General features: G+C 54.5%; 1 protein-coding gene across 2 annotated transcripts in view; it reads right to left on the reverse strand.

Annotated features, from left to right (window-relative positions):
• Window positions 1–1889: 1889 nt before the first annotated feature.
• The window catches only part of SLC1A7 (solute carrier family 1 member 7), a gene marked incomplete at its 3' end in the record, with an annotated part of 47342 nt that continues 23207 nt past the window's right edge, over window positions 1890–26024 (reverse strand). Inside the window, exons 3-11 of one of the 2 annotated variants that reach the window (XM_082614772.1) lie at window positions 22702–22917; window positions 13492–13534; window positions 11157–11379; window positions 7469–7568; window positions 6527–6760; window positions 4378–4572; window positions 3468–3602; window positions 2939–3041; window positions 1890–2309 (exon numbers count right to left, since the gene is read on the reverse strand). In XM_082614772.1, coding sequence (XP_082470898.1) covers window positions 2091–2309; window positions 2939–3041; window positions 3468–3602; window positions 4378–4572; window positions 6527–6760; window positions 7469–7568; window positions 11157–11379; window positions 13492–13534; window positions 22702–22917 — 1468 coding nt within the window. Of the gene's footprint in view, window positions 2329–2938; window positions 3042–3467; window positions 3603–4377; window positions 4573–6526; window positions 6761–7468; window positions 7569–11156; window positions 11380–13491; window positions 13535–22701; window positions 22918–26024 lie in introns of both variants that reach the window. The other variant, XM_082614773.1, reaches the window with a different exon arrangement.

Consider the following 26024-nt stretch of genomic DNA (forward strand, 5'->3'; position numbering starts at 1 on the left):
CCCAGTGCACCACCACCACCAGCAGGGCCAGAGCTGGACCAGAAGGCAGTACCCGGCTTAGAGCAAAGAAAAACCTCTGACGGGCAGAGCTGCCCCACAGTGGATGAGATGCCCAGCAAGTAGTGGCCCCTCACTACTGCAGGTGTGTAAGCATGCTCCTGTCAAGCCCAGTAAAGAGCAGGTTCCTGCCTTGTGTGGAGCAGATACCATTGCTCAAAGGGCCTTAGACATGTGACACAGGGAAGGGGCCAATAAGCCAGGCCACACCATGTGGGGAGTTAGGATAGCTGACATCTGACCTCTCCTAGGTGACTGGGCCTTAAGGAAGGAAAGATGCTCCCATGGTGGGTACTACAGCCCTCAGCCCTGCAGTGGGAGAGGGAGCCGGGCGCCCTTCCTGGGCTCCTCAGACTATGGCCCTGGGAGGAGGATGGAAGTAGTTCAGGAGTGGGGGCTGGGAGGCAGGTACCCTCCTGATTCTCGGAGTGAGCCTGGAAGGCCCCTCCCCTCCCCCAGCTTCAGTGTCTCCAGGGCTCCACATTGTAAGACCCTGGGGCTGCAACGTCTCCCCAGAGTACGTCCAGAGCAGGCTGTGTGGCCAGGGCTCTTCTGTGTCCCCTGCGAGCCTCCTGGAGGCACCAAGGGGCTGAGGAGAATGACGGAGGGAGAGTCCGGAAACTTCTTGGGCACATCCCCTCCTTAAAGCAAAGCATTCACTGAAAGGAGCCAGGCTGGCTGAGGAAATGTGTTTCTTTTGTGAGGACTGACCTCAGGGCCCTGCCTGCAGAGCAGAGCGCAGGCTGCGGGCAGAGTGGTCTGTCCACACTGTGGCTGTCCAGACAGGCCCCTGGGCAGCCTGGTTTGCACTCTACCTCCTGCATGTGATGGCCCAGGCAGGCCTGTCCCCACTCCAGCCACCAGGATGGGCTCATTTGCACGCTGGCTACCCAGGCAGGCCTGTCCACACGCTGACAGCCCAGGCAGAGCTGTCTACACTCCAGCTACACAGACAAGGCTGTTGACATTCTGGCTTCCTGGACAGCCCTGTCTGTACTCTGGCTGCCCAGACAGGCCAGTCTGCTCTTTGACCGCCTGTATTAGCCCAATAAAGAAATGCTGGCCAGAGTATGGTCGCTAGGCGCACAAGATTGAAAAAGAAAATACCTTTATTTAGTCATCACTGAATTTGCAAACACAGAAGGGAATAGAAAATCTAACTCCACTTCATCACACGGGCTTTGGGGGAGCGCTGACCCCAGGGCCACATGGGTAGCTTGACTGAAGCATCCCAGGTGAGTCTGCCTCCCCAGTCCCGGCCAGCCCACCTGTTCAGTGAGAGGCTAGCCCTGGTGTTTCTAAGGGCCCTGTGGCTCTGATGAAGACATCCTCATCTCCACATTGGGTGAGCTTTGTGAGAGATAACTGGTAGGACAGGAGACAGGATGGGCTGTGGCACATGGAAGGCAGCGGTCTTGGCCTTAGGCTGGGCCCATCCTTGGGGAGAGCAGTTTGTTTGAGGCCACGTGTTACGGGGCAGGGTGGGGGCTGGCCTGGGCTGGGACACAGCTGGGGCAGAACCAGGACATTGCTATGTCTTCATAAATTGAAAGCAGTGGTGGCTTTGGGGCTCCTGGGGAGGGGCGGAGCCTCTCTCGGCATCTGGCCTTGCAGGCATCCCTATCCTCCGGGAGGGAGGGGCCGAGGCTTGAAAGCCTTGAACTAGAGTCCTGGCCCTGACATTATTTGCTCTGAGACCTGGGCAACTGTTTTCAGCTCTCAGAGCCTCAACTCTGAGCTCCAGAAAGTGGGGACCGTACCCCTGCCTGCCGCCCTCACAGGCCAACACGATGGAAATGTTACAGTCGGGGCTTGGGCTGCGCCTGCCTGTAACTCTCCAGCTGGGGCTCCCATGTGCAGTCTTTCCCCTCTCTGAGACTCCACTTTCCGTCAAGTGGATCTCATTCCGGTCTCTCAAGGTGGGGGAGAGATAGTGTGAGCCTGGTCCTTGTGCTCAGGAAAGTCATGAGTTGAGATCCTGCCCTTGGCCCCTGATCGCGGAGGCCTCCCCTGGCCCCTACAGCTCCGCAGGCTCAGACATTGGTCTCAAGCTCACTGATCTCAATGGTGCAGTGGTCCAGGCTGGTGGCAGCTGGCTCCTCATCCTGCTCTACCTGGATGGGGACGTGGTGGGGACAGGTGGGGCCCAGGGTCAGCTCTGAGGCCTCAGCCACGCTCTTCACACAGCCGTTCTGCTGGGTCGCCACGATCTCCTGGAGGCTCACTGGCTTGGTCTCGCAGGGCGGCAGCTTCTGGTGAGGGGAAACAGGTCTTGGCAGCAGCAGGCGAGACTGGGGTGAGGCGGTAGGGAGGACTGAAGGAGCAAAGGGCTGGGAACAACCTGACCGGGTTTCCTGCAGATGTGCTGGGGGGTCTTGATAGGTCACAAGGACTCTCTGGGCTCCAGTTCCAAGCTGTCCTGCCTTCTCCTGGGACTGTCTTAGTAGAGGAGGGCACCTGGCCCACGGGGTCCAGTGTGGGAATGGGTGGCTCCCCTGCCTGGCCTCAGCGTCCTCCCCATGGAGTGGGGCAGCCTGCTACACGTGGTTGCTGAAGGAACCCTGAGGACCGTGAAGCCCCCGCAGACGTGTGGACGCTGGCATTGTTGTCGGCAGGACACTAGGGTGCTGCTCCCTGAGGGCACTGACTGTGTTCACCACTGCTGCTCCTGTGTCTGGATCAGCACCGGCCACAGTGGGTGCTCAGCAATTTGCTGTTAGAGGAATCTGTCACCTGGGTGCCCACGATGAGAACAAGGCATGCAGGGATCAGGCGAGGGCTGCCCAGCTGGTGGGTGGCCGATGTGCTGCCTTGCCCACCCCCCCTGGCTCCACCCTCGGGTCTTTGGGCAGCCCGGCTGGGAGGGAGGCACCGTTCTCACCTCAGTGCCCGTGTCCTGAGCAAAGTCCTTCCGGCAGACGTGAGCCATGATCCCGGCGGCCAGTGCATCACCCAGCACGTTAATCATGGTGCGGAAACGGTCCCTGGTGGGCCAAGGTGGGCGGTGAGCGGCAGGCCCTCTGCTGTAAGGGGAGCTGGAAGAGGACAGTGCTCACCCCAGCAGCACCCACAGGATGGGCGCCTTCCTGGTCCTCCCAGCCCACCACCCCCTGGTGATGCTGAAGTGGGGGATGCAGGGTCGGCTTTGTAGGCACGTGACTGTGCAGTGGCTCAGGGCCTGTGTGTAGAAGGGCCTGGACTTGGGCTAATGCTCTGCTCCCACCCTCTTGAAATTCTGTATAATGTTCGAACAAGGGATCCCACATTTTCATGTTTGAAAACTGGGCCCCGCAAAGAATGCAGCTGGGCCGGTGTTGGCGAGTACCCACTGTGCCAAACCACAGCAGTTCCCCAGCCCACCCCGAGTGCCTGCCACCCAAGGGATGGGGTGGGGGGCGAACCCCACTCACAGAGCCCAGTCGACGGCGATGATGAGGGTGATGTCATCAGTGGGAAGTCCCACGGAGGTGAGCACGATGACCATGGTGACGAGCCCGGCCTGGGGGATGCCAGCTGCCCCGATGCTGGCTGCGGTGGCTGTGATGCTGCAGGAGGGGCAGGGAGCATTGCTGGGCCCTGGACCCAAGAAGGAGGCCAAAATCCCAGGGCCTCTGGGGATAGCATTGTGGAGCAGGAATTGTTAGGAATGCCACATCAGGGGGTTTCCTGGGTGGGAGGCATGTCTCTGCTTAAGGTCCTGTGGTCCCAGAGGCCCCCATCCCTGGCCTCAGCAGAACCTCCTGAGAAGTTTGTGGAAAACCCTGTGTCTGGAGCCACTGTCTCTGTAGGTTTCCAGGAAGCTGCTCACAGATTCTGATTGTCCACTGGCACAGCTCTGCCCAGCCTCCCTCTAGGACTGGGTCCCCAGGGTCAGACTTGTACCCTCGGGGTGGCATGTGAGGCTTTCCCCTTGGCCTCTGCCCCTCACCCTAGCACCCTTCCCTCAGCTCTGGCCACACCAGCAGCTCTTCCACCGTCCCTCAATCCTGCCCCTGGCCTCTGCTTACCCTGTGCCTGCCTGCATCACCCTCCCTGCTCTGCATGTCCAGACTGCAGGCCCTCCTCTGGCCCCAAGCTTCCCAGCCTGCTCAGAGCTCCCCCTCTGCAGAGCAGCGCTGGGGGAGGATCCTGGTGCCCTGAGTCACGAGGCCAGGTCACGTTTCAGCCCCAGCACTGGCTTGCTGTGTGGCCTGGAATAAGCCCCTTGCCCTCTCTGGGCCTCAGAGACTCCATGAGATCTGGGAGCTCAAGACTCCTGAAGGCTGTTCCAGAGTAGCCCCCGCCCCAATCCACACTGGGTGCAGGGTGTCAGGAGTGCACCTGATGGTGATGATCTGGCCGAAGTCCAGCTCATAGTTGTTGACCTGGGCAATGAAGATGGCGGCCACAGCCTCGTAGAGTGCGGTGCCATCCATGTTGATGGTGGCGCCCACGGGCAGCACGAAGCGGGCAATGCGCCGGTCGATGTGGTTGTTCTCCAGCAGGCACTTGAAGGTGATTGGCAGTGTGGCTGAGCTGTGGGCAGAGGGGCCAGTGTCTGCTCATCACCCTGCTCCAGGATGGTCAGGGCCCCCAGGTTGCCCGCTGACCAGTGATGGAAGCTCTCCACCCCCACCCCCCCGCCCCATGCCAGGCAATTGGCCCATCTGGGGTGGGGGGAGAACAGGTTGAAGGGGCTTTGAAAATGGTCACATGGCCAGACTTGCCCAGGCCCAGGGCCTCAGAGACCCCCATACACACAGGTCAGGAAGGGAGTTACCACCAGCCGAGCTCCTACTATGCGCCGGGCACTGTGCTTTATACATCCTCATGGCTTCCTGCGAGGGAGGGGTTTTAAGTCCCTTTTACAGGTGAAAAAACTGAAGCCCAGAGGGGAGGAGGGGCTGACCCTGTGTCGCACGACTGTGCCAAGTGCGGATGAAGAGGTCAGTCAAAAACAGGGCTCTGGCGGGACCGCTGGCTTCAGATTCAGGCCTCCCACTAGCCCAGTGGCCCTGGCACCTCCTTAACCTGCGTGTCCCGTAGCTTTCTTGTCCCAAGCAGTCCATACATTACAGAGCTATTAGGATTAACGAGTGGGCCCTCAGGACAGCGTCTGCATACTGTAGGCGCTCAACCAGTGGTAGCCACTGCTCACGTTGCAGCTGTGTTGTTACTGAGCTCCCAGTGGCAGTGCTGGGACTGAAACTTGGGTTAGCCTGGCCCCAGAGCCCTTCCTCTTCCACAGGCCATTGCCTGGGAGGCCCACTGGCCCCTGCCAGAGCCCCTCATGGGCCCCAGGCATGCTGGGCCCGAGGCTGTGGTTCCTGCCAACAGGAAATGGCAAGGGCTGCCGGCTCTGTCACGGGGGCCAGCAGCTGCTTGGGGCTTCGTCTTTCCCTCTCACCTCCTCCCTCGGCCCTGGGTGAGGGTTCCTGGACAAGGCTTCTAGGGCTTCTCCTCACTGGGCTTCTGCTCCTCCTGAGTCCTGTATGAGGTGCTTCTGCTGCCAAGGGTGGGCCATGTGGCTGCCAGGGAAGGAGGTCTGTGGTGGCCCTCATTCCCATTTTACAGGTTGGGAAGCTGAGGCCCAGGGAAGAGAAGGCAGTAAGGGATGCAGGGAAGAGCCAGGCCTTTGGTGCCAGAGACATGGGCTCAAGTTTGGGTGACTTCTTCCATGCGGAGCTTGGACATTTGCTGTGGGGAGAACCACCCTTTCTTCACAGGGTTAGATGCCCAGTAAGTGACCACCTCCTTTCCCCCACCCCACCCCTTGCTCAATAGCCAAGTTTGCATGACACTACCTCCCTGGGTCTCCTGCACTCGTTGCGGCCTGGGATATTTGAGGGCAGGTGCTGCTTCATCAAGCCCAGACCGGCCTTAGTGGGTTATCTCCATTAATCCCACAGTAACCCTATGTGGCAGAGGCTACAATGATCCTCAGTCTGTATCTGAGGAAACTGACAGGGAGGTCACCAGGGAGGTCAGGTGACTGGCCCACAGCCACACAGCTCGTGGGTGATGGAACCATGAGGCAAGTTCCCACTGTCTGGAGACACCGCCAAGGTTGTGACAGGGCAACTTGCCAGGCTATCCCAGTGACAGTAGACAGGCAAGGTCCCTAAACAGCACAGGGCCTGACTTCAACAGAAGCACCACGTGGCAGTGCAAGGCAACAGCGATAGCGACTGCAGACTCAGCACTCTTCAGCTCTCCCTGCCCCTGTTGCGTGGAAGCCGAGCCCCATGTGGATTGTGTGAACCCGGGGTATGTGGGCAGGTGGAGGAGGGCTTTCTGCCATTTGGGCAGGTAGTGCCTCAAGCATTACATTTTAAGAATACGTCTTGTTATCGTAGCGTCTCTCAAGTTTGTGAAGCAGGTCATGCTGACACTTTCCGTGGTTCTATGGCTACGGACAAATGATGGCTGGCCAGAAGGACAGCATTCAGCCATGGTCTCCTCCCCCATCCTGCCCGCTGCCCAGGGCTACCTGGAGGAGGTGGCCAGCGCGATGAGCAGGGCCTGGAGAATGCCGCGGATGAAGACGATGGGGTTCTTTTTGGTGATGAAGAAGTAGAGCAGGGGCAGGATGAAGAGGCCGTGCACCACCAGCCCGCACACCACGGTGACAGCGTAGAAGCCCAGCTTCTTTCCCACGGTCGTGGGGTTGTCCATCTCCAGGATCTTGCCAGCGATGAGGAACACGATGCCAAAGGGGAAGTACCTGGGGTGGGCGGGGCAGCTGGCTCAGTGCCGGGCAGACAAAGGTCCTGGGAGGCCCTGGCACTGCATCACTGCCTAGCCTCACCCTTCTAAGCCTCTCGGGGCCCCTGTGAGGACAGAATGAGACTGTGTGTCCAGGTGCCTGGCACGTGGTGAAACGAATGCTACCTCAACCAGCCCAGCGATGCACAGCCTCCTGCCGCTCTGCCTTCCTCCGTCCAGGCCTTTGAGGAGCTCCCCTGCCCTCTGCAAGCCCACGTTTCAGCCCAGCAATGCCACAGCCTCTGGAGGTGACCTTGGCAGGCCTCTGCATTTCCCCATCTGACTGTGCAAGGTTAGATTAGAAGATTCCTAAGGTCTGAACTCTGAACCAAGAAGGGGCATCTGGTTGTCACTTCCGGTGTTTCCTTTCTCCAAAAACTGAGCTGATGAGGCCCCAGGTGATGGGGAAGCTGAGGCCAAGAGCACAGGGCCAGGTTTATTAGCTCTTAGCTTGCCGCCAGTGGGCCTGATGGGGCCAGAAGTGGCAGGCCCAGGGCTGGAACCCGGCCTGGTCAGGGCTGGGGGGATCCAGGGGAACACAGCCTCCCGGGCAGCTTTCTGCTCCCTCCTAAGGGACCACGGTGTCCCTCCAGCTGCCCAGGGCAGAGCTGGCAGGGGGTGGAGTGGGTAGAAGAGAAGCCCCCCGCACCCCTACGATGAGGCTTACCACACAGCCACTGCCACGATCTTCATGACGGACTCATTGAGGCACTGGCAGAAGCTGACCAGGGGGGCCCCGCTGTCACCCATACGGCCCAGCATGATGCCTGCGGGGGGCAGGGACACAGCATATCACAGACGCCGCAGACGGCGGCAGATGTGCACGACGCCTACGTGTGCCAACACACGCTGGCGGCCAGGCAGGGACAGACCTCAGGCACACGCAGATCTCGGCGCTTAGCCGACTGCCCAGCAGCCTCTGACGCCCCAGCGCTTCCCCCGCACCTCCCCTCTCCTCCCCGCTGGAGCAGGCTGTGACCTCCCCACAGGGCTCTCATCTCTTCCTCTTCTCTCACCCTGCTCTACCCAGCAGCAAATGCCATGTTCTGAAGATAAAAATGCTCCCTGCCAACACCCCCGACTGGCTTCCCTGCACACACAGAGCATAACCAACACTCCCACACCCCCTGCTTCAGGCCCCACTTGATCTGACCCCGTTTACAACTCCCGCCTCTGTCAGGCCCTGCTTTCCCTTCCTCACTGTGCTCCTGCGTCGCGGCCTTCTTCATGTTTCTAGACTACATCAAGCTCTTGACTGTGGTGGAGCCTTTGCCCGCATGGTACCTGACACCCAAAGCTCTGGCCTGGCTGGAGACCCGCTCCCATTGCCCTGGCAGACTCCCCACCTACTCCCCTCTATTTCACTTCTTTCTGATCCCTTCATATCACTTAACAACAGTCGTCTGGTGTTTTTGTCTGTCTTCTCCAGTAGAAGGTTAACCCCATGAAGGCAACTCATCATTGGATGGATGAATGAATGTATGAATGAACAAATGAATGCATGATAAAGCCTTTTCCAGAGCCCCTGTTACCCTCCCCTTGGGGTTCTGGGCTCTCCGTCACTCAGGAAGCATTCACATGTGTGCTATTCTGTGGGGTGAGCTCATGCAGGTGAGCATGGTGAGGCCACTCCTGGAACAGTGACAAGTGACTGCCCTCCCTCTGGTGACACAAAAATGGAGAGCAAATCACACCCTGTGACTGCCCTCATGGAGCTTACCGCCACTGTGTCCGAGAGGCTCACCCACTGACTCAGCTGGGGAGGGGCAGGATTTGAACCCTGGTCTGTGGGACTCCAGAGAAGAGCTCTTTCCCTGCCCACGAAGCCTGAGTCCACGCTGTCTGGGGAGCAGCTACCACGGGTGATGGGGAGCGGTGGCGCCCTGCCGGGGTGGGTAGGAGAGGCCGGAGATGCGATGACCCTGGGCCCAGCCCTGCGCATCTGGCCCACGGAAGCCTGACTGAGCTCAGAGCCAGGGTTTCTGCTGCCTCTGTCCCTTCTCGGCTATTCCTGTTCCTCATCAGGCTCCCTGGGGCACCCATGGGCTCTGGCTGGCTGGGTGCTAGTGTGCATGGGACGCAGGGGGTGGCAGTGGGCTTCCTCCGACAGGCAAGGCCAATGACACCTTAGCGTCAGCCACATCCCAGCACCAGGGAGGAAACGGGGAAGGAGGTTGCGGTGAGGGGAGCAGCCGTGCAAGTGTGCTCGCTCACACTCAGATGTGGGCACACAGATGTGGGTGCAGCTAGAGCTGGGCACACACAACACATATACACTGACACGTGGACAGTTGCATGTGCTCAGCAAACAGTGAGTTGAAGGGTCTCAAAGGTTCCTTTAGCTCTGCCAATAGATGTCCTTTTAGTGTGTTCCCACCCCTAAGAGAGGCGATGGCTGGGAGGAGGAAGAAAGTCCAGGATTGGGGACAGATTATCAGATGGACTGAGGATGCTTCCAAATACCATCTCCTCACACACTCGGGTCTCTGAGGTCCTGGCCCCTCTGTGTGCCTGCCTGGCCTTTTGACCACGATGATAAGTGCTCCATTACCCCTTATCATCCATCCATCCATCCATCCATCTACCCGTCTCTCTGGAAGATTTTTTTTTTTTTTGTGGTACGCAGGCCTCTCACTGTTGTGGCCTCTCCCGTTGCGGAGCACAGGCTCCAGACGCGCAGGCTCAGCGACCATGGCTCACGGGCCCAGCCGCTCTGCAGCATGTGGGATCTTCCTGGACCGGGGCACGAACCCGTGTCCCCTGCATCAGCAGGCGGACTCTCAACCACTGCGCCACCAGGGAAGCCCTCTCTGGAAGATTTTACTGAGCACCTGTTCCAGCCAGTCCCGTGGAGGCTATGGGGCTAAATGGAGAACAAGCCCTGTCTCCGCCTGCATGGAGCGTACACAGCTGCCATGCAGCCATTAAACAGTCACACAAACAATTACCTAACTGCACTGGGTCAAACATGTGAGTAACACAGGGCACCTGACTGGGGGGCCAGGTAGACTTTCCCCAGGACGGGATGCTTATGCAGAGGCCCCTCAAGGATGAGAAAGGTGCAGGGGAGAGGGAGGGGCAGGAACAGCCAGGCTGAGGGAGGTGGGAAGGGTCCGGGAGGCGCCTTCCAGGAACTGGCGGGCAGCTCGGCGCGGGGAAGTGAGCAGGACGAGAGGGGGCAGCCTGGCCGGAGCTTGCAGGCTCTGTGGGCCGCGCGCGGCGTTTGGACCCCTCTTGGAGTACAGTGGAGCCAGTGGAGGCTTTACATAGAGACTCAGTGACCCTGTGAGGAGGACACAGCAGGACAGGGAACTCTTGAGGCGGCATTTGCAGAAACCAGGTAAGAGATGACGGCGGCCTTGGCTGGGGCAGTGGGCCGAAGGTAAAATGCACAGACTGGAGAGAGATTTCAGAGGCAGGCCTGACTGGATTTGGGTGTGGGCTGAGGCAGAAGGTGCGGTAGCAAGTGACCCCCAGGTTCCTTGCCTGAGAATCCAGGAGGATGGGGAGGCTTTCCACTGAGAAGAAAGCCCTGCAGAGGAGTCAGAAGCCAGAGAGGCCCTCCCAGGTCTGGGGCTGGGGTGACGGGGGGCTGATGTGATTTTATAGTGAGACTCGTGATGACCCCTGGGCTGGCCTAGAAGGACGAGGTGGGACTGACAAGCTAGATTGCTGTGGAGGGGTTAGGACTTCCTAGGCTCCAAAAAAGGGAGAAGGTTGGCGGGGGTGGCCATGGGCGCACAGGCAGGGGCGTATCCAGAGGTTTTGTGGGATCTGAAGCTTACACAGTTTGCGGACCTCTTCAAGAAAAAGAATACAAACTTAAAAAAAGAAAAATAGGTACAGGCCCCAAAAGGGGCCTGTGCAAGTTAAGCGTTACCAGCTTCCTGGTTAAGTAGCCTGTGGTGGGCCTTGGGGACCCAGAGAAGAGTAGCAAAGGGAAGGGTGTGGTCAGGGGGCCCCAAGAAATGGCACAGACAGGTCTGCAGAGAGAAGGCCCCATGGTTGAGGGCGGAGGGGAGGAATGAGGGCTTTAAATAAACAGCCGCTGGGACGGGACTAGAGGCATGCTCTTCTCATAGGGAGGGCCGACACCCCTGGAGGCAAACAGCACCCAGGGATGGGGAATTCCGAGTGAGGAACATCAGCTCCAACTTGAGGGAGGGCTGGGGATACCTCCTGCCCCTGTAATGGAATGGGGACATGAGCCCCTCCCTTGGAAAGGAAAGGAAGGAACCACCTGGAAGATGGGGAGACTCCAGGCTATTCAGGTTACTGGACGCAGGGATGCAGGGAGGGATAAATGCAAGGAAGGCAGGCTCCAGGGCACGCCGGGGCGGGTGGGCAGCACATACCCATGGTGGCAGAGAAGATGACGATCCCTAGCACGTTCATGCCGTCGCTGGTGCCAGGTTCTGACTTGTAAACAACCTCGGGCGGTGGGGTCAGGTCCAGGGCGAAGTTCTGCACACGAGAGCCATTCTCCTCCTGGACACCATAGATGAGGATCCGCCGAGGAGGGGCCTCCTCCGGTGCCACCTTGGGGGACTTCACAACGGGGGTAGTCTTGGTGCGGTACTGTAGGGTGACATCCCAACCCGGAATGAGTCCAAGTGTTGTTATTAATATCAACAAAACAGTAATAATAACATCTTGGAAGCACATTTGTATCCACTCATGAACTATTTGATTGACACTAACCCTGTGACATAGGCAGGACAGGGATTATTATCAATTATTATCAATATCTTACCAAAAATAAAACTGAGATTCCTTTATCCATACATACACTACCCAGCCACACCTCCCTCCATCCCGCCTTCCCTCTTCTTTCTATGCCTCATTACACCCACCTGGGACCCTCTCTAATCATCCATCCATCTCCTACCTGGATAATCTACTTGGATAATCCTCCTTTCACCTGTTTATCCCCTTTCAACCATCCATTATCCATCCATAACAGCCAGCCGGCCCTGCCTTCTACTGACGGAAACTTGGATTTTCTATTTGAAAAGCTCAGCTTGTCCCGAGCTTTCTTCCCCAGCTGGGAAGAGTTGAGTAGCTGAGTCACCTCCCTTTCCTCCTCAGCCCTCAGGGCATTCCTGAGTCTTTTCCTCTCATTCCTCAGGTACTAGGAGTCCACACAAGGGCTCCTATCCTCCCAACACCACAGTATCAATAAAGCAAGTCTTCTAGTGGGGGAAAAAGGGAACCACTCAGGATCTGTGCTTCAGTTCCCTCATCTGTAAAATGGGGTCTTAATAGTTAATCTACCTCGTTAGGTTAAATGAGACAATATATGTAAAGTGTTGACAGCAGGGCCTGGCACATGGTAAGCCTTCTGTAACCATCACTGCTATTACCACCACCACCACCATCACCATCATAATCATCATCCCAACGTTGAACGCTCTGTGCTGGGTGCTGGACCTTGAAGGATGGGTAGGAGTTTGCCAAAAGATAAAGGGCATTCCAGGCAGGGAAGTGAAGGAGCGCAATATTCTCTCTTTCTCTCTCACATCTTCAATAATTCCCCGTCACTGTTGGAATAATATCTAAACTCCCTAGCCTAGCATTCAGGGCCCTTCACTACCTGGCTCATTTCACAGATGAAGACCCAGGAGGTTAGGAAAGATATAGTGATTAGCTCAGGGTTTCACAGCTCCTTATTTCGAAGCCTCTTCCGCAACCCTCAGCCACCTCCTCTGTGTCTCTGGGCCCAATACAGGGCCCCAGCACAGGGAAGAAGATCAGGAAATGCTTGTTGGACTGAGTCAACCAACTGGCTGACATTTTAGAAGGGGAAAAGAATGGGAAATTATTAGAAGTGCAGACAAAGATTGGTGTACAAGGTTGTTTACCATAATTTCTTGTTTTGGAAAACAACTGAAAGGGGAAATGGGCAAATAAATTATAGCCCAGCCTTACAAGAGCCAAAGAGTTGCATCACCACTAAATATTGTATTTTTAAGAAACATTTAATAACCATGGAAAGTACCCATTATATAACGGGAGTGGGGAAAAAAAAGCAAGATGCACACCATATATGTCCTATGATCCTAATTTTATTTTTTAAAACATTTCTGCAGAGAAAAAAAGACTAGAAACATACCTTCTACTATCGCTATTGCTAGGTGCTGGAACTACAGGTGATTTTTATCCTCTGCTTTATATTTTTTAGTATTTTCCTAATATTTTACAGTGAATGTTATTACTGTTTTTATTAGGGGCAAAGGATTATTCTAAAAAGAAAGAGAAAACAGGTTTAGACGCAGACAGGTCTGGGTTCACTTATTAGCTCTGCCATTTACTAGTGGAATAACCTTGGGCAAATCCTTTAACCCTCCTGAGCCTCAGATTCCTCTTCCAGGAGAGGGGCTGGCCCTACCCCAGGGCAGGGTTATTATGAGGACTGAAGGGGATGGTGTGTGCGAGCGGGTGTAAACGAGCTCAGAGCAGGCACTCAGCAGGGGCTTCCCTCCACCCTCATAATTCTTCCTCATGAAAAGTTGGAACCCAGGGCAGGAGTGTGGCCACAGGAGGCTCTAAGGATCCAGGTCCTCCCACCACCTCTCCCTGTAGCGTCCCAACCCCAGGGACAGGGAGACTGGCTGGGCAAGCCTGTCATTCCCTACCAGGCCCAGGCTGGCCCTGCCTGCCCACCCCTCCATCGCCTGGGGACCCACTCACCTGTTTGAATGTGGCTTCCACCAGGTTGGCTGGGAACATGTTCCTGGGAAGAGAGTCAGTAATTGAAGAATTCCAGGACAGGAGGGCCCTTGGGGTCATCTGAACATTTCCCTTGGCAGTGAAGGGCTTCTATGATCCTGCCCCACCTCCCTATGCAGTCTTACTTCTTCCCACCACCCCCATCCCAGGACTTAAAGCTCCAACACCATCTGCATAAGGTTCCCAAAACACGCTGCATACATCTCCAGCTCCAGGCCTTTGACCACTGTTCCTTCTGCCCGAAATGCACTGCCTACTTCTCTGGCTGATTCCTACTCCAATCAAGCAGAAGCCAAGCCTTCTATGACTGCTCCAGATGGACTCCATGGCCCTTGCCCTGTGGGTCAACTATGCTCCAGCATGCTGCTGGATGGCACTGGTCACATGATTGCTTCCCCCACAGACTGGCTTCCTTGAAGGTGGGACTTGGTCATTCATATCTTATCTGTGGCTCCCAACACAGGACCTGGCACATAAATGGGATCATTATTCTCGTTAATATAATTTTCATAAAGCTAAAGGAGGAGGAAGTCTTGTCCTACCAGATATGAAAGCATACTATAAAGATGTAACTGTCAAAACAGTGAGATACTGACACAGCCGTCAATCGAAAAATCAATGTAATGGAACCTGTAGCCTAGAGACAGAACCTGGGACACCTAAGTATTTCATATTTGATAGAAGTTGCTTCACAAATCAGTGAAGAAAGGAAGGACTCACTCAAGAGAACTGCATAACTAATCAACAATTCAGAAAAATGGAAACTAGATCTTTATGTACACTGCACCAAAATAAATCCCAGATGGCTTAAAGAAATAAATAATTTAAAAAATGAAACCACAAAAATATAGAAGAAACACAGGTTCATGTTTTATCAGATCTCAGGATATGGAAGGACACTCTAAGAACAAAATCAATAGATTTTACTTCATTAAAATTCAGAATTTCCTAAGTGCAACTTAGTATCCTGCATTGGATTCTGGAATAGAAAAAAAGAACACTAGTGGAAAAACTGGTGAAATCCAATGAAGCAATTTAGTTAATAGTGTGTATTAATTTCATGTCTTACTTTTGACAAATGTGCTAGATATAAGTCACTAACATCAGGGGAAGACGGGCACAGCTGGGAACTCTCTTTACCATCTGTGCAACTTTTCTATAAATCTAAAATTATGCCAAAATCAAAAGCTAAAAAAATTGAGAAGCTCTCTAAAACAGATTACAATACAAATAAAATAATAAAGCAAATGACAAACTGGGGAAACTATACAACAAAGTGTTATCATCTTAATCTTTAAAGAGTTTTTACAAATCTTGGCCTTGTTTCCATGTTCACTGTCTGTCATTTCTCACCAGAACATCAGCTCCCTGGAGGGCAGGGATCTCTGTTTTGTTTTCTGCCGTGTCCCCAGCACCTGGAAGAGTGCCCGGCACGTAACAGGCACTCAGTAAATATTTGCTGCATACATAAATGGACCACAGAAACATTAATACCTCAGTAGAAAAATGATGGAACGTCCTGACCAGGTTATTCACTTTGCAGAAGAAAAAGAACATAAGTAGCCAAAAAACCTTTTAAAAAATGTTCGGGGTGGTGCAGTGGTTAAGAATCCGCCTGCCAATGCAGGGGACACAGGTTTGAGCCCTGGGCCAGGAAGATCCCACATGCTGCGGAGCAACTAAGCCCATGAGCCACAGCTACTAAGCCCGTGTGCCACAACTACTGAAGACCGTGTGCCTAGAGCCGGTGCTCTTCAACAAGAGAAGGCACCACAATGAGAAGCCCGCGCACCACAACGAAGAGTAGCCCCCGCTCGCTGCAACCAGAGAAAGCCCGTGCGCAGCAGTGAAGACCCAACGCAGCCAAAAAAAAAAAAACCCATTAAAAAAAAAATGTTCAGCTTCACTGAAAAAGACATTTTCACCTATTAAACTGTTAAAGAAATTTTCAAATGACAGTATACACCGCTGAGGATGTTTGGTGACTCCCTCACATGGTTCTGGCAGCAAACTTTGTGTAAAGCAATTTGCAGTTCACAGTGAGGGTCTTTGTCTTTATAATCTGCTTTAGGAATCTAACCTAAATCAGAGATGCTAACAAGGATTTTTGTTCCTGTGCTGGCACTTCCTTGAACAGGCCATGCGCCTCGTGCTCACGTTCCTCCTCTACCTGGACCCTCCTTCCCGCTCACTCTTGCTCTTGGCAAGTCTCTCCTTTTGCGAGACTCAGCTCACACATGCATGGAGTTATACACATGAATATGAGTGTGCGTTCTTTCTTAACTTCACACCCTGGCAGCCACTGTTGGGAAGCAGAAGCTATAATTTTTTTCACTGTTGCTAAAATACAGGTTCAGGGTTAGCATATGGCAGGAGGAAGAGGGCTTAGAATGAGCTACCGTGGCAGAAAACTGGTAGAGAATCGTCTTGGCTTTCCCCACTGATTTCAGCTTTGTCACAAGGGAGAGAAGAAGCAGGGTCAGGAACTGAGATCACAGAAGCTCACATGAGGCTTATTTTTGATGAGTGCTAAGCAGATTTCTGCCACCAGAATAATAGCTGCCTGCAAGGGCTTTGGACAGCAAACAGAGCCAAAGTCACTCCAGGCACACAGCCTGCCAGAGTGCATGGCCTACTGGCCCTGGGCACTCCTAACCAGAAGGGAGGAGGCCCACACTGCATCATGTGGTAACAGTTTGAAAATGTCTCCTGGGTATACTTCCAGTAGGTTCGAGTGACGAAGTGGTTAGAGGGAAGGATGCTTTAGCATGAGCAGAAACCAAGGGCGTTCAAAAGGCCGTACGTAAGAAACCGAATGGAACTTATACCTCATATATACATCTCTCTACAACTTCCTTTAAAATGACAATAATTTAAATTAGGTGTTTCAGCAAGGATGACTAGTTGTCTACCCAGTCTCCATGCTCTCTCCTTACTCACTTACAGAAACCCAGGCATGTTACAGGGACCAAGAAGGCCCTGCCATCAAGCCCTGTTTCCCAGCCTCTCTTGCCAAAGGGGTGGCCAATGCAATGTAAGTGGGAGTCATTGGGTGGCATTTCCTGGAAAAAGCTTTAAAAGATGCCCATGCAGCCAGGACCCTTTGGTCCTTTCCTCCAGCTCTTTTCTTTCTGCCCGGAACATGGACATAATAGCTGGAGCTTCAGCAACCTTACTGAACCATGAGACACACTGATGATAAAAGCCAAGTGCTTAATAAGTCCAGCAAAGCACAAAGGTGGAGGGAGCATGGGCTCCTGATGACCACGAGCTGCCACCTCTGGTCTGCTTATTTGGGAGAAAATGCAGGCCTTTACCTTACTTAAGCCTCTGCTGCTTCAGGTTTCTGTTAAGTAGCAGCCAAAAGCATTTCCTAATACATGTGGTCATACTAATTATCAATGAACTTACCCTCAGATTTTAATAAAGAAGTATACCTTTGATTATTAAATGAAAAAATATACACCATTTTCTTTTGGCTTTGAAGACCCATGGGAAGCCTTCCTGTTTGCCCCATGAGGCCTGTGTTCCTGGTGGTAGTTACATAAAATGCAGACATAATGTGCCTGGGAGACATTGGCAGCCAAGCCCATCAAGTATACACACACTCTGCCCTGGGCCTCCCCACACATCTCTTGGGGCAAGGCCACAGTCCACCTCACTTACTATTTGTAAGTTCCCACTGTGACGGTTTCAAACTCACCCCCATCCCCAATCCAAGCTCCAAAGGTGGGAATTATTCCTTTCCAAGCACAGCTCCCAAGAGCTTCATCCAATCCCTGAGGAGGTAACTGGGAGCTATAAATAGAGCTAAGTCATTACTTAATCTCTCTGGTGTTTTCAAAAGATTGGAAAACAAAGAAGGGGCCCAGCTCTGACTGGTGTTCCGCTTGGCTTTGTCCTGTGAGGCTGCTCTGTGAGCAGACGTCAGTTTTCTGGAACCCCTGCTTGGAGCCCTGGGAAATGAACTCATGTCTTGGAGAGTCATCCAGGGACATGGCCTATTGTGTTCCTCTGGATCATCTTTGAGAGACGGATGCGTATCTTCCCTCCCTGAAGGATGCAGTGGGCCTTATTTCCCTGTTCCGTTGGACCCCTCATCTTTCTGACTTTTCCTTAGGCACACCTGCCTCCATTTCCCAGTTCCCTGCCCTGGTCCTCTGTGTTCTTGGTTGGTAGGCAACTGTTCTGGGCCAGAGCAAGGGTGAGGGGGCCGCTGGTACCCTCATCGCTGGTGTCCTCATTTTCTGCACAGCCTCTCAGAATGTCAGAGCTAGAAAGGGTCGCAGAGAGTAGCTGTCCAGGGCATTCTTCTGGTCTGTCTGTCCTAAGATGGTTGACAGCTGGATGCAGGGACCTGTATTTCCCCCCTCGCTCTCCCCACCAGCTCTCAGCACAATGTCTTTGCCCTGAGCAGTTACTTAATAAAAGTGGGCTGAATGGAACGAAAGTGACTGCACCTGCTCCCAGGGCGTCCCCATGCCTCCAGGCACATCCTGCCCACTCCATGCTACCCTGCTCCAATCCATCCTTCCCAAACTCACTGCCGGCCTCCCCCTTCTCGAGAGGAACAGCCACCCCCTCACCTGGGATCAAGGTCTGCAAGGTTGAGCTCTGTGCCGTCCTTCCAACCTCGTCCTGGAACCAACCCACCTCCAGAACCTTCTGCTCGTGCCCAGAAGCCTCCTCACTGGCCTCTAGGCCTTTGTGTTTCGGAACCACAGAGCTAGAAGGGATCTTGAAATCCACAGGGGGAATAGGCCCAGGGAGCGGGCTGGCCTGCCTGCAGCCACACAGCGACCACACAGAGGTGAGACGAGCTTCCCTGCAGGAAGCATGTGATCTCCCCTGCAGCTCTGCTCTCTGACTAAGAAATGGTGACAGTGATGTCCAACCACCCAGCTTTGCAAAACAACTTGCTCAGGGTTGAGAGCGACTGGGGAAAAAACCTCAAACCAGAAGGATCGATTTTCACCACGTGAAAAGCAACTGAGAGCAGGAACTCCTCCTGGAACATTTGACTCTGACATGTGGATCGGATCCAGAGCCCTCAGCCCCCAAGCAGGGGAGGCCATTGGGGAGGGGGGGGGGCTCCCCGAGTGCCAACAGTCCTTCCACCATGAGGAAAGGCTGTTTCAAATCATAGGATCCAAGAAATGATGAATCACAGTCACCAAATCTTAGAAATAGTGGATCTTAGACATGAAGCTTCTCAAAATTCCTCCTCCCTTGGCTTCCAGGCTGTCGGCTTTCCTGGTTCTCCTCCTGCCCCAGCAGCTGGACGCAGCCTTCCAGTGCGGCCTCGCGCCTCGTGCTCAGCCACTCTCCCTGTGCTGGTGCTTCTTCCTGCGGCTTCAAACCCCAGTGTCACCGATGCCCCTGCATCCCACGTATGCAATCAGCAAACACTCAGCACCTCTGCCGTGCAGTTGCTATTCTAGGCTCCGGAATACAGTGGGGTGATTTTTTTTTTTGCGGTACGCGGGCCTCTCACTGTTGTGGCCTCTCCTGTTGCGGAGCACAGGCTCCGGACGCACAGGCTCAGTGGCCATGGCTCACGGGCCCAGCCGCTCCGTGGCATGTGGGATCTTCCCAGACCGGGGCATGAACCCGCGTCCCCTGCATCGGCAGGCGGACTCTCAACCACTGCGCCACCAGGGAAGCCCATACTGGGGTGATTTTTAACTGGCCCTCCCAAAGCATATTTTATTCCAGTGGGGGAGACAGAAAAAGAAATACAGAAATACACAGATAGGGTAGTGTCAGGTAGTAATCCAAGCTATGAGGAGAGAGGCTGATGGAGGCTGGGAGGCCCCTCTGAAGAGGTGACACGGCAGCGGTGTCAATGGAAGGAGGGAAGGGCCATCCAGGCAGAGGCAGCGAGGAAGACAAAGCTCCCAGATGGGACCCTAAGCACGTTTGGAGGCGTGCACAGAGGCCTGCAGGCTGGAGTGAGGGGAGGGAGAGTTGGAGCAAAGGTCAGAGGCCAACCTGTGCATGGTGGGGGGATCTTGACGGGCCTGTAGGCCATAGTGAGCACTGTGGATTTTGAGGACCTGTGACAGGTTGCGGGCAGGTTTTTAAAGGATCCCTCTGGCTGTGGTGCTGAGAACAGACTGTAGGGAAACAGAGAGAAAGCAGGTGACCATACAGGACCCTCAAGTGAGAGGCGATGGTGGTCTGTGCGATGGTGGGAGTGGCAGAGGAGGACAGAAGGGGCACGGTTTAAGATATTATTTTGAAGGCAGAGCTGACAGAATTTGCTGACAAACTGGATGCAGGATATGAGAGAAAAAGAGAGGTATCAGACTAAGATGGGCAGGACTGAGGAAAGGACAGATCTATGGGGAAAATCAAGAGTTTAGCTTTGGATGTGCTAATTTCGAGATGCCTTTAGACAAGTGTATGTAAGAATCTGGAGTGCTGGTGAGAGGTTTCCACTGGAAACAAAATTCAGCAGCGTCAGTGTACAGAAGGTGTACAACACCATGGTACTAGATGAAATCACCAGGCAAGTAAGTGTAGATACAACAGACCTTGCCTGGGTCTCTCTGGCTCTTGACCCTGTGCGTGAGAACCACACAACAGGAACAAAACTGCAGGTATTTTTGTGATCTTTAGTTCATCACACATCTCAAAGGATAAAAAGAACCTGGAGAATGGAGAAAATGGAGGGAGTGGTAGCTGAAGGCCCTCATTCGTGGATGCCTTTGCCTTGTCACATTGCCAACCCTTCCCACCCTGAGTCTGGGCGTGGCTACATGGCTTGCTTTGGCCAATAGGATGTTAGCAGACTTGACAAAAGCAGAGACTTGGAAAAATACTTGTATGTTTCTTTTTGCCTCTCTCGTTCTTCTACCTTCCTCGTAAGAACATGCCCAGGCTAGCTCTCTCTTGGAACCCTCCCACCACCATGAAATAAATACAGGCTGGCCTATGGGAAGGTGAGGGACCACGTGGAGCCCAGCTGGATTATCTCAGCCAAGATCACCCTGGAGCTGCTGTTCCCCAGTTGAGCAGCCAGCTGCCTGCAGACACATGAGCAAGCTCAGCTAAGCCCAGTCCAAGTCAGCAGAAACTTCCAGCTGACCTTATGGTTGTTGTCTTAAGGCACTAGGTCTTCAGATGGTTTGTCACACAGCAACAGCTAACTGATGCAGAGGGTGAGGGTTTTTCAAGAGAAAGGGAAAGGGAGAGAGAGAGACTGTATGCTGAGGACGAGAGGAGTGCTTCTCCCTAACTTTAAGCCAAGAGAACTACTCAAAGACCTTGGCGGTGTCCCCTAAGATTTGAAGTATGTAGGGGCTGGTGCCTGACTCACATCCAAAGGCCTTGGGAAAGGGCTGCGTTTCCAGCAAGGATGTGTGTGTTTTTCACGGGCCAATGCGGACCTTGCAGAAGGGACACTGCCTAAGAGGATCACTGGGGCGGGGGGCGGGGAGGTGTCCCCAGCAGGGGAGCTGACCAGAGGTCAGGCCTGAGGAGGGCGCTGTGAGCAGCCAGATGGCGCAGGGAGCGCCTGAGTCAAGGAAATAACAGGTGAGAGACACCAGTGATAGGAGGGGCCCCAAAGAGCCCGCAAAAGCTCCACTGAAGAAAAACAGCCAGGGAGCAGCTACCCCGGCTCACCTCACTACCATAAAGGAGGACCTTTCTAGCTCCCTCCCTCTCCCTCTTCACTGCGCCACCCCCAGGGCTAGCAACAGGGGAGTAGGTGCAGCAAGAAAGGGAGAAAAACCTGCTAGGACCTTCTTCCCACTCCAGCTTTCCACATCTGAATCAGATGCAAAAGGCTAGGACAGGATTCGCTTTAAACTGGATGAGTCTGGAGTTTTACTGTTAGACTGGACTGGATTTCTTTTTTTTTTTTTTTTTTTGCACGTGTGGGCGTCTCACTGTTGTGGCCTCTCCCGTTGCGGAGCACAGGCTCCAGATGCGCAGGCTCAGCGGCCATGGCTCACAGGCCCAGCCGCTCCGCGGCATGTGGGATCTTCCTGGACTGGGGCACAAACCCGTGTCCCCTGCATCGGCAGGCGGACTCTCAACCACTGCACCACCAGGGAAACCCTGGACTGGATTGCTTATCTCTGAAATTGGTGAGAAAATGGGAGGGACCAGAAGGAGAGCAAGTTTAATGGAGCGCCCTATTGAGCCCAATAAACCGTTTCCAATGTGGTGCTTCCCCCGGCTCTGTCCCAGACCTGCTGTCCTCACCCACACTGTCCTGGGAGACTCCTCTGCCATCAGGGCCTCCCTAACACCTCTACCTGCTGCTCTCCCAACCTCCATCTCCCGTTCAGACTTCCCCACAGGATTCAGGTCCACCAGCCAACCATCAGCTGACGCCTCCCTCAGGAGGTCCGCACCTGCTCCAGCACTGTCCTCTGGCCCTGTGACCATGCTGCTGTCCACTCATGTGCTCAGGCCAGAGACCTTCATGCCCTTTCAATCAGACTCCCACTGTCTCCACCCTTCCCCCCTTCTCACCGTCTCTTGCAGACTGATTTTACCTCCTGAGCAGCCTTCAGTCTTCCCTCTTCCCCCAGGCCCATGGCTGCCAGCCTGGCCCAGTCCCTGCCCCTGTCTTCCCCGCATGCCATGGGCCCCACCTCCAGTCCACCAGCACTCTGGCAGACAGAGGGAGCCTTCTGAGTTGGATCATGCTACTCCTAGGTTTAAAACCCATTTCCGGGGGCCTTTAGGATAAAATGCAATTTGGGGCCTGATTCCCAATGCTCTTCACGGTCTGGCCCCAGCCGACTTCTCCAGCAATGACTGTCCACTCCCCGCTCACATCTCAAGCTCCAGTCACACTGAATGGGCCATAACTTCTCCCCATAATACTACCTCCCAGCTCAGGACCTTTGCACAGCTGTTGTCTTCTTCGGGAATGCCCTTCCTGTGTCCCCTGTGCCCTCCCACTCATCCCATCTTGATGGGGGTGGACAGTTCAGTGTGAGCCCAGCAGGAGGCACGGGGGTGCTGAGGGGACAGAGAGTGGCCTCTGCGGCTGCCCCCCTTGTTACCATTAGTGATCAAGGGCAGACCCTGAGCACCTCATCCCCACACCCTCTTCTGCCCCCTGGGTGACCTGCGGGGCTGGGCCTGAGAGGTCAGCAGCCCCAGCCCAGGCATGGCGTTCCCAAGCAGGGTGCCGGCGGCAGGACTTACCGAATGAGGTCCAGCAGGGGGTCTGCTGAGCTCATGATGGGCTTCCCACTATGCTCCGTCGTCTCCTTCTGGGCTGCGCTGCCCGGGTGGATGATGGAGACCATGACGATGCCCACGATGACTGCCACGAAGGTGGTCCACAGGTAGTAGGCTACCGTGAGGATGCCCAGGCGGCTGGAGGTCTTGGCATCCAGGGAGGCGAGGCCGGACATCAAGCTGGGAGAGCGATAGGGGTCAGTGTCTGTGGGTGGGCAGGCCAGGCACTCAGGCATACCCACTCTCGCCCCCTCCTGGCTCTGCCTAGCACCCTCACAGCGTTCCAGGGAACGTGCAGGCATGGGGATGCCCCCCACTAATCCAGTCCCCGAGGCTCCATCCAGCCTCTCTATTCTCTGCCCCACTCTCTCCACCTTGCCCAGTGTCATCAGCCAAGCCCGTTCACACCTCTAGACCTTTCCATGTGTGGTGTCCTCCTTTCACTTGTCCAAATCCTACCCAGCAGGTAAGACCAAGCTCAGTGCCTCCTCTTGGGTAAAATCTTTTAGGAGCCCATTCTGGGGGTCCCACAGCTCCCGGCCTCCTCTGTCATGACCCTGGTTGTCACTGTCACTGTCTGTCTCTCTCATCAGACTGAGGACATGTGAGAAGAGGAGCAGATCTGACTTCTCTGTGGGCCCCTCGTGCCCAGCATGAGCTCTCTGTCCTGCCACCAAGCAGGTGGTTACTGCAGGCTTTTGAATGAACTAATGAGTGAGAGTGAATGAGTGAGTGAGTTAGAGCCCTGGGCTGGGACTTGGTGACCTGGGTCCTAGTCCCAGTTCTGCCCATTGGCTATGTGACCCAGGCAAGCAAGTCACTCCTCCATCTTTAGGCCTCAGGATCTGCATCTAAAAAATGGGGCCATGGTTAGATTTTCCTTGAGAGGTGCCACCCTGTGGCCGTCTTGGGTTAGTGCCCTGGCCCAGAGTCTCCTCTCGGGAGACTGTATGGAGAGGCTTGCGGGTCTCTCTCCTCTTGGCTCCTCCCCACTCACCGCCTGCCCTGACCCTGGCTCTCTGCCCACCAGAGCAAGTCAGCCCTGGAGCTATTTTTCTCATGGCTGTTTGGCTGGGGATGGGGGATAGGGGATGGGGGCAGGTGGGGAGTGAGAGATTAGTTGCCAAAAGGATTTTTCCCCAAAGCCTTTTCATTCTTTCAGATAAAGGAAGTATTTGTCTGGCTTTAATCATGTAAACAAGAGCAGATAATCCCTCCCCATCCACCTCCTCTATCATTAGGCTACATCTAGCATCAGGGCTGAGCACAGAAAGCCTCTCCTGCACCCCATGGTAACCGCTGCCTGTGAGCACCCTACTCTTCCCTGCTTGCTGTAGCAAAGACTCACTCCTCTTTTAAGACACAGTTAAAGTGTCCCCTCCTCCAGGAAGCCTTCCCTGACCATCAGGCAGGAGTAAGGCCCCTTCTCTGGGCTCCCATGGCCCCTGTGCTGCTCTCTGTCCCAGCCCCACCTCATTGAACTGTTGACTATTTACTGGAAGCACTTCCAGGGCTGGGCCTGGGTCTGATTCAATGCTGGGTCCACAGAGCCAGAACCAAACTACACTGCTGGAGTGTAGTTTGCTGAATGAAGGAGTGAATGAATGAATGAATGAATGAGTCAATGTTTACAACCTCCATTCATGCCTGTCTGCCAGGACACCATATGTTAGTGATGGGCTTAGGGTGGGTCTTAGATGTAAATCCTGAAGGGCTCATAATGAGATTGTGTGGCCAGGAGAAATGGGGGCCACCCTGCAACATCATCCATGAGAGAGATTATCTCCAGACAAGGGCCAGCACCTCGGCCCAGGGCCAAACAGGCCTCTGACCATAACAGAATTTCCTCACAGTCAAGTCCAACTACTTCAGGCCACAGGGAAGCCATGGCCCTGAGAAGAGGCCCTGCTCGAGGCCACACAGGACACTAGTGGCCAGCTGGACCGGAACTCATTCCCCACCTCCAGGCCTGTCCTCCTTCATCCATGTAGTTATTCAATCCTTTAGCACGTGCCCACTCTGTGCCATGCCCTGTGCCCACAGAAAGAAATCAGAAATCAGTCCCTGACCTCAAGTAACTCCTGGTCTGGCAGTGGGGGTTGGGAAGAAGATGGACATGGACACTCGGGACAGAAGTGGACTCAAGTACCCAGGGGTCAAGGTGTTTGCATCAGTACCACAAGGGAGGGGACAAGGACGTGCTATCTTTTTTTTTTCCCCCGGTACGCGGGCCTCTCACTGTTGTGGCCTCTCCCGTTGCGGAGCACAGGCTCCGGACGCGCAGGCTCAGTGGCCATGGCTCACGGGCCCAGCCGCTCCACGGCATGTGGGATCTTCCCGCACCGGGGCACGAACCCATGTCCCCTGCATCGGCAGGCGGACTCTCAACCACTGCGCCACCAGGGAAGCCCAGGACGTGCTATCTTTATTCAGAGGAGTGAGGGATCACTTCTAGCTAGGAGGATCAGGAAAGGCTACATGGAGCAAGGGGCACTGGAAGATGAGGCAGATTTGGAGACGGAGCAGACGTGCCAGGCAGCGGGACACCAGAAGACAACAGGGAGGCTGGAAAGTGTGGGGACACTGTGGTGTTTAATGTGGTCAGAGCTCAGGTCATATTTGAGGTAGAGTGAGATATGGGGCAGAAAAGATGGACTGAGCTCAGGAGTAGGAGTGACCTTGAGTGCGAGGCCAAGGGGGACACGGGAAAGTGGGGTCCAACACAACACAGCTAGCAGAATTTGCTGGATGTCTGAGAAGGGAGAACTAAGAAGTCCTTAGATCTAAGAATATCAAAGTAAACAAAGTATATAGGGAGGGTCACTGAAGTGGTATTTGTAAGAGCAAAAAGCTGGGACCAACTTCAATTATCAAGGCAGATTAGATTAAAAGTTACAGCATATCCATGCAGTGGGCTTCTAAGCAGCCATCAGAAGTGATGGTGTCATTGGAAAGATGTTCCTATTTTATGTCAAGTGGAGAAAGCAGAGTACAGCATAGGTTTGCAGCTCTGCAGGGTGCCCTGGAGCTCCTGTGACACAGACCCCTCTCGAGGTTTGTGGTCCAGATAAACATAGACATGCTTGAGGGGTCGTGCAGGAGAGGGGTGCAGATGAAGAGCAGATCTCAGAAAGGGGCAAAGGGCTCCTCAGAAGGCCACCCTGAGGAAGAAGAGGTCTAACATGGGGGTGGTGCCAGCTCAGGGACAGAGCGGATGTGGTAAGGAAGGGAGTGCAGGTTCTAGATAGAGCAGGAGCGGACCCCTGACACAGGGGCTCTGGAAGGGA

Source organism: Mesoplodon mirus (assembly GCF_964341445.2).
Source record: "Mesoplodon mirus genome assembly, chromosome: 3".
Classification (NCBI taxonomy): domain Eukaryota; kingdom Metazoa; phylum Chordata; class Mammalia; order Artiodactyla; family Ziphiidae; genus Mesoplodon; species Mesoplodon mirus.